Source organism: Drosophila albomicans, chromosome 2L, assembly GCF_009650485.2.
Source record: "Drosophila albomicans strain 15112-1751.03 chromosome 2L, ASM965048v2, whole genome shotgun sequence".
Taxonomy (NCBI): domain Eukaryota; kingdom Metazoa; phylum Arthropoda; class Insecta; order Diptera; family Drosophilidae; genus Drosophila; species Drosophila albomicans.
In genome coordinates, this window is record NC_047628.2 from 7655414 (window position 1) to 7662843 (window position 7430).

General features: G+C 40.0%; 1 protein-coding gene across 1 annotated transcript; it reads right to left on the reverse strand.

The window, feature by feature from the left end:
• Positions 1-4997: 4997 nt before the first annotated feature.
• LOC127565105 (uncharacterized) lies at positions 4998-7046 on the reverse strand. The gene has a single exon (XM_052002232.1). It carries the CDS (start codon positions 7044-7046, stop codon positions 4998-5000), a length of 2049 nt encoding a protein of 682 aa, XP_051858192.1.
• Positions 7047-7430: the final 384 nt, after the last annotated feature.

The window sequence follows — 7430 nt, forward strand, 5'->3', positions numbered from 1 at the left end:
AGCTACGCTTTTCACAATATTTTTTTAGTAAGCATTTGTTATTCAATAGAGTAAAAGCTGCCAAACTTTAACTTCAGAAATGATTTTAATCTACGGACTGAGAGTTCTCTTCTTATTCATATTGCTTGGAAGAATATCAGGATTGAACGCATGGAGTACTGAAGTGTGCGGAAATGATGCTCATCCTTTAATCAAATGCATTCCTACTGATGATATCTGCAAATGTCCAGAAGACTCCGAAAGGGACCTTAACAACACATGTACTAAATGCAAAAGTCAAGAAAGATGGTGCGGAAATTTAAACGGGTGTGTTTGTGAGAACGGCTTCTACCGAGATGACTTTAAGCAATGCGCAAAATGCGCTAAAAACACAGAATATGATTCTAATATAAAGGATTTCAAGTGCGTCACTAATAATAAAACATCTGAAGTCCCTACAAAACCTGAAACCAAAGGGAATGGATTAAACAAAACACAAAATATCCAAGAGAATGAATTACAAGCAAACGCGAAGGTGCGAGTAAACCTGACTAGTTCGATTTCAAACTTTTCACATAATTCATTTGATTATAAAAAAGGACGCATTACATCTAGCGTTGTAGTCCTCATGAACATATTTATTTTTCGCATTTTCTTTCGTAAATAAAGTAATTGTATTTGATTACTGAACGAAATTTGTCATTAATTTTGAGAAACAAACATTTTTAATAATTCAAAAATTGCAAAATAAAAAAGTACTAAATAAATTCAACTCAAATAATGTGTGATACTCACTTCTCATTTTATTAATTTTTATTCTTTTACAGTAAAATCTTCCTCATCGAAAACACGTAAGAAATAAAATAATTTAAATTTTATTTTAAGTTGCAATTTTTCTTCAGCAATTGTTTTTAAATCCAAAAATTCGCAAACTTAATTTTTTCCTAGTTTTTAGAATTCTATTTTCTCTATTATTCGTGATAAAAAATTAGATTTGAATATTTTTTTTTTATCACATAATACCTAGATAATATAAGTCTTTTCTGTGCGGCGCTACATTTTAAGAGCAATGTTCTAATGCGTATAGAAAAGACGAGATAATGGACGAGATAATGCAAATTAAATATACAGAAGTACACATTTTCAGAACTTCGCATTTATATATCCGATTAAAAATATTTAATTATAATATTGTAAATTGTACAAATAAAAAGAATTAAAAAGAGATATAACTCAGAAATCTGTATGAGATCGAGAACAAATGTGTGTCTATGGAAGACTCAAGATAAAATAGAAATACAATACACACACAATATAATGAATGCATGCATATTCTCGCAAGCTTGGAAATCGCACAATGCAAAGCACGTGGTTGAAGTTCTATTACGAGCATTTCTCTCGCTATATCATCAGCGTCAGGGAGCAGCGCTCTCTCTCTCTCTCTAATTTTTTATATTCTATTTATTTTGTTCTGGCATTCAGTTGAGTAGTCAGTATCAGTTGAAGTGTGGTTTGCATTAGATGTGTCGTCATTAATTCGCTCGCTAAGATCTTATCAGTGATGCGAAATGTTATGAAGCTGATTGAGTTGCATGTGTTGATACAACTTGTTGCACTGCAGCGTAGTGAAGCTAAGGTTGCACCAATCTGTGGTGATCACGAAGATGTCGCGCCACCCAAGGACTTCGAAGAGAAGCCACATTGTTGGACACTCTCGGCAGAGCCTCTCGAGGGCACGTGTGACTGTGGCATTGCCTATGTGGCAGACACATTCGGCAGGTGCACTAGCTGCAGCGATGGCTTCAAGCGCAATGACAAAATCGAATGTGTTCACTGCCCCAATCGAAATGAGAGATGGTGTTCCAAGAAGAAGAAATGCATATGTATTCAAAACTTCCATCGCAACGATACAAAACCATGTGTTCCCTGCGATGAGTTTGAGGAATCGAATGGATACTCGAAATGTAAATGTGCTCACGGTTACACACGTAGACATGAGAACGACTCAGTTGAAGGCAGCTGTGTGCTTGCTCCCAATTCTCGCTGAATCTACTTTATGAACACGTAATTTAATTGTTATTAATTATACATATGTATAGTACATAGAAAATAGAGAAAACCTGTTACCATGTACTGGTATGTGTTAAATTGCTTAAGCACACGACTTCTTTAAGTTGCGAAGCTCTACATTTTCCAGCTTTTGAATGACGTAATTTAAATTATTCACACATTTTCTTCAAGAGCGAGAAATTCCCTCCAATAGTTGTTTAGCTTTCCCATTCCATGTAAATCTATTCGAAAATGAATATGACACGTTTTATAGTTAAGCATTTGTAGTTTTTATATTCCTAAGTTACAGATACGAATAAAGTACACAATAAGTTGCATAAAGATACTAAATACAACAAATTGCAGTATTAAATACAAATATATTTTATTTATGAGTCGGAGAAATATTTGCCTATTTTGAATTATAAATATAGCACCATTTCATAATAATTATTTTTTAATTCCATGGTTCATACAAAACAATTTTTGGCTTAGTATATACTTATTGCTTATATTTAGATATTGCTTTAAAAATGATCAATTAATTTATTTTTATTTTTAATAGAAACGGAGTATATTGTTAATACAAAACGATTCTTGATTTATAATAGTTGTTTATATTTAGTTACTCATTGAAAAATGTATAAATTTATTTATTATTAGATTGCCATAATTTCTTGTTTAGTTTACTTAATAAATTACGCCCAAAACTTTGCTGAAGCACTCACGTCAAAGATAAGTAAGTAATCGTAATTTCACGTAGATTTTTGAAGTGATCTCTAAGTGCTTAATTTCAGAGTCACCAGGTCAGTTGCGGTCGGTCACTTCAGAGGAGAGGACAACTTGAACCAAACGCTTCAGACGACAAGCAAGGACCAGTACATGTCCTTGTGGAGTTAAAGTTAATTTATTCGATTTTTTCCGTATTGTGGAGGAGGTAGTAGGCGTTGCAAACATTTGAAACCAAATGAGTTTCCGAGATCTAGGTTTTTATATGGACAGACGAATAGACAGATAAACAGACATGGTTGTAAAACTCTTATACCCTGTGGGTAGCTTTTATATTTTTATACATATTTTCAGTTTTTATTCCCGCTACCCATAGGGTAAAAGGGTATTATACGAAACATTGAAGATGTGTGTAAATAAATACTATATGGTTAATAATAAATGAATTCAAAGAACTTACCATTGTTTATCTTGCACATGGCCTCAAGTATTTTTTTCAAGACTTCAAGGTTTCCAGGTTTTTTTCGACTGAACTGAATTTGCGTTCGATGTTTTTAATGTGCGTAAACATATATTTCGTATTAAAATCGCCTAGTTGGTGATTGTATAACCCATTTTTTCGGTTATAAAGCTACGCTTTTCACAATATTTTTTTTAGTAAGCATTTGTCATTCAATAGAGTAAAAGATGCCAAACATTAACTTCAGAAATGATTTTACTTTATGGACTGAGAGTTCTTTTTGTATTGCTTGGAAGAATATCAGGATTAAACGCATGGAGTACTGATGCTTATCATTTAATCAAATGCATTCCTACTGATGGTATCTCCAAATGTCCAGAAGGCTACTATGCAAACATTGAAAATAAATGCACTCGCTGCCCAATTCGCGAAAGATGGTGCGAAAAATTAAAGAAGTGTGCTTGTGAGAGCGGCTACTACCGAGATAACTTTAAGCAATGCGCGAAATACTTCAAAAATACAGAATATGATTCTAATAAAAAGGATTTCAAGTGCGTCACTAATAATAAAGCATCCGAACATTCAACATTCGCGTTCAAAAGTTCTGTGCTTCGATGTGTGATCTGACTGTTCTCTTCCTACTAACAGTTTTTCGGAATTACATATATCACCATTGAAAGGGGAATTCGTGGAAGATTTGTGTGATGAGGATGGCGAATTAGAATCGGGTCCATGCATTTATTTGAAAATAAGAAATCATTCCATCTGAATGTGTTTCTGTGTCTTTATTAATAATTTGGCAAGTAAATCTCATTGACCTATATTTTTCTTGAACAGTTTTTGAAGCTTTTGTTCATGCGGTAAGTTAATATATTTTTGTTTATATATTTTCATTGGGTATTTATATATGTAATATTGAATAAATATGTGTATAAATATTATATACATATTGTGTAGGGGGGCGTCTTCAGATAAGTAAACAACACTTTAACTTTTGAAACTTTACAATTATTTTATTGCACTTGGAAATGCACTTGTTGTGCCGAAAATAGAAACATATGTTGTTAGGAAAAAGCACTAAAAGAGGGCAGAGTGACCAACGTGAGGATAAACTAGATCAGTGTGACTCCGCGTGTGACAAGGTCACACGCACAGTATATTAGCTTTGTCACTATCGATATTAATTGATCGCGACCACACTGTCAGCTGTTTTGAGTGGTCACACCTGCCATCATCTGGCATCGACATCCTCCCCCCCTTGCAATGAGTTGCAAACGGATTTATTGTCCACATGGACCGGGCAGAATCCAACTCTATGTGGAGTTCTGGGCCATTGGCAAACCGTTGCTGCTCGGCAGCAGGCCAGGTTGAATGATGTGAGGATACACATCAGTGCCGAGCACCAGGGAGGTGAAGTCGTTCGGAGAATCGAGAAGAGGAGCAGAAACATCACGCCATGTATCCCTTGGGGTAATCGCATTCGTAGAACAGCAACTGGAACTGATGCGTAAAGCTGGCCACGAATTGCAATCTTTGGAAGGTGGCCAAGTACTTCTTCCACCAAATGAATTCTTGGTACTCGGGTCCCATGGCAGCCATCATGTAGTAGAAGTACACCTCAATGTGTACGAGCGAGTTGAGGCCCATCCACACGGAGAAGGGCATGCAACATGGAACGAAATAAGAACAAATGATTATTTCAGTAGCTTCTTTACATTGTCACATGGAACAGTATACAGTATAGGACGGCACAGGACGACGAATAGAGAAACGAAGTAGGTTATTCGTCTTTGTGTCGGTGCCTATCTGGTTTGAATGAATGATGAGGCAGATAAAAATTAGGAGTGGTGACAGGCTTCCGGAATGGAAGAGTCACCCGAGATCTGCCACATCTGCTGCGTGAAGTTGTGTTTTCGCAGCTAACCAGCTTCGACGGAATATCCTCCGCCTCCCAAACTTTGGAGCTTAGTCTGTCGAGTTGATCGTCTGCTTGGATAGCGACTCTTGTCGAAAACGCAGAGACAGTTGTCGACACATTCTGGGAGACGGGGCCGGTGAGAATCCAACCAAACACGGTTTGTTGGCCAAGGAGCGAGCCACAAATGTTTGGCCGGGAACCGCTCAGGATGACTGACGGAAGGATATCCGCGCCAATTAAGATGTCAATCTGAGCACTTTTGTAGAAGTTTGGATCTGCCAGTTCAATCGCTGGTAGATCCTTTAGGAAGCCTTTCGGCACACGGAATGATGGCAGCTTGTCTGCCAGTTGTGGAATAACGAACGCTGAGGTCTTGATATGGAGCCTCGGCTTTGTTGGACAACCAATGCTGAAGTGGCATAACTTCTGCGGTTGGGCCGCAATTGCATGATTCAGCCCAGATACTTGGGCTTGCACGGATTGGAATGGCAACTTTATGCGCTGGAATAAACGCTCAGAAATGAAAGTCGCTTCGGACCCCGAGTCGATTAGGGCTCGTGTGGTGTAGGTAGTACCTAGATGGCATACATTGACAACCGCCGTGCCGAGAAGGATGTTCTGAGCGTTAATGGCAAAGTAATTTTGCACATTCGTTGCCGATTGATTCGGAGGGGACTGTATGTTGGAAAGTGTGGCTGAAGTGGAAGAGGCACCATTGTGGGCACTGTCGCCCCGATGGAGAAGAGTGTGGTGCCGCCCCTTGCATGTCAAGCAATTGTGCGCACTCGTATACTCTCGGAGTTGGTGACCTCTTGCGAAACAGTTTAAACAGAGACTTTTCTGTTTGATGTAGCTCATCCGATCATTGACCGACATTTCAAGGAAGCTTGGACAAACCCGGACAGGGTGATTCTCTTTTGAGCACAAGTCACATGATTTGCCTCTCTGAGTGACTCGGGCCTTGAAAGAGTTAATTCGCTTTGAACTCTGCTGTGGACGGGATGGTCCAGCGGTAGAGTTCTGCGAGTTGTTTTGCTTCACGTCCTCAACAGCCTCGAGCGTACGATAACGCTCGTAGAGGAATGTGCTCATATCCTGCCATGCGGGAATCTTGGACTTGTCCACCAATGATTGCTCCCATAGTGAGAGTGTAAGTTTGGGGAGCTTGGATGAGCAAAGAAAGACCAGGTCGCAGTCGGCGAAAGGACTAGAGACTGCAATGTCTGAGTGGTCAAGAGCGGTCAAACACCGCTGAATTGTGCCATGCAGCTCCTTAATCGCTGCTCCAGACTCTTGCGAAACCGTGGACAGGTTGAAAAGAATTTTTAACTGGCTCGTTATTAACAAGCGCTTGTTTTCGAATCGCTCGCAGAGAGCACTCCAAGCCGACGCGAAACCATCGTTCGTCAGCGGAAATTTGGCTACGATCTCATTGGCCTCATCTGCGGTTTTTGAATTGAGATGGAATAGTTTCTCAACCGGAGTCAACCTCGGATTGTTGACGTAGATGGCCGTGAAAAGATCACGGAAGGTCGGCCACCGCAAGTAATCCCCACAGAATACTTCGGTGTCGACTGAAGGAAGTCGGCAGCCACTGGAGTACACAGGAGGAGCGGATGCTTCTCTCCTGGTTGATTCGGAAACTTGTGTAATTTGCCCCTTTACATGGGCGAGACACCGCTCATACACTGCATAGCAGTGGTCATATTTCGCCTCCATGGCCTGTATGCCTTCGTTGTCGCCGTCTCGATGCAGTGCATCAGCGGTCTCTACACTGTCCCAGAGGGCTTGCAGGCGGTCACGACGAATCTCGTACGTCTGTACATTGTCGTCTTCGGCTGCAGGCCCTCTGACCCGACTCTCAAAGTGCACCAGTCTGTCAGAGACGGTGACGAAGTTGCTGAGAGCCATCGCACGGGTGTTGTTAAGTTTAGCCTGGACGGATCGTGTAGTTGCAGAAAAAGCAGACGGCGACGGACGATCAACTTTGACTCGGAGTTGAGCGGCAGGAGTGGCGGATTTGGATCCCGAAGGAGCGGGCGAAGCGGACGACAGGCGACGAGCAGTGGTCGGAAGCTTTAAGGAAAGTTTAGAGTCCTTTTCACTCTTTTGGCTTTTGGACATACTACGCTTCGGCAGCCGAGAGCAAGCACAAAAAATGGAAAGGAGCTTCGGCTATCACAGGATAGTGAACAAAGCCGACACAACTATATACGGAGTGTATATTGAATATATACGGAGTGTATATGGAATATATACGGAGTGTATATGTTTGTAAGTGTCGTGTATGGAAGT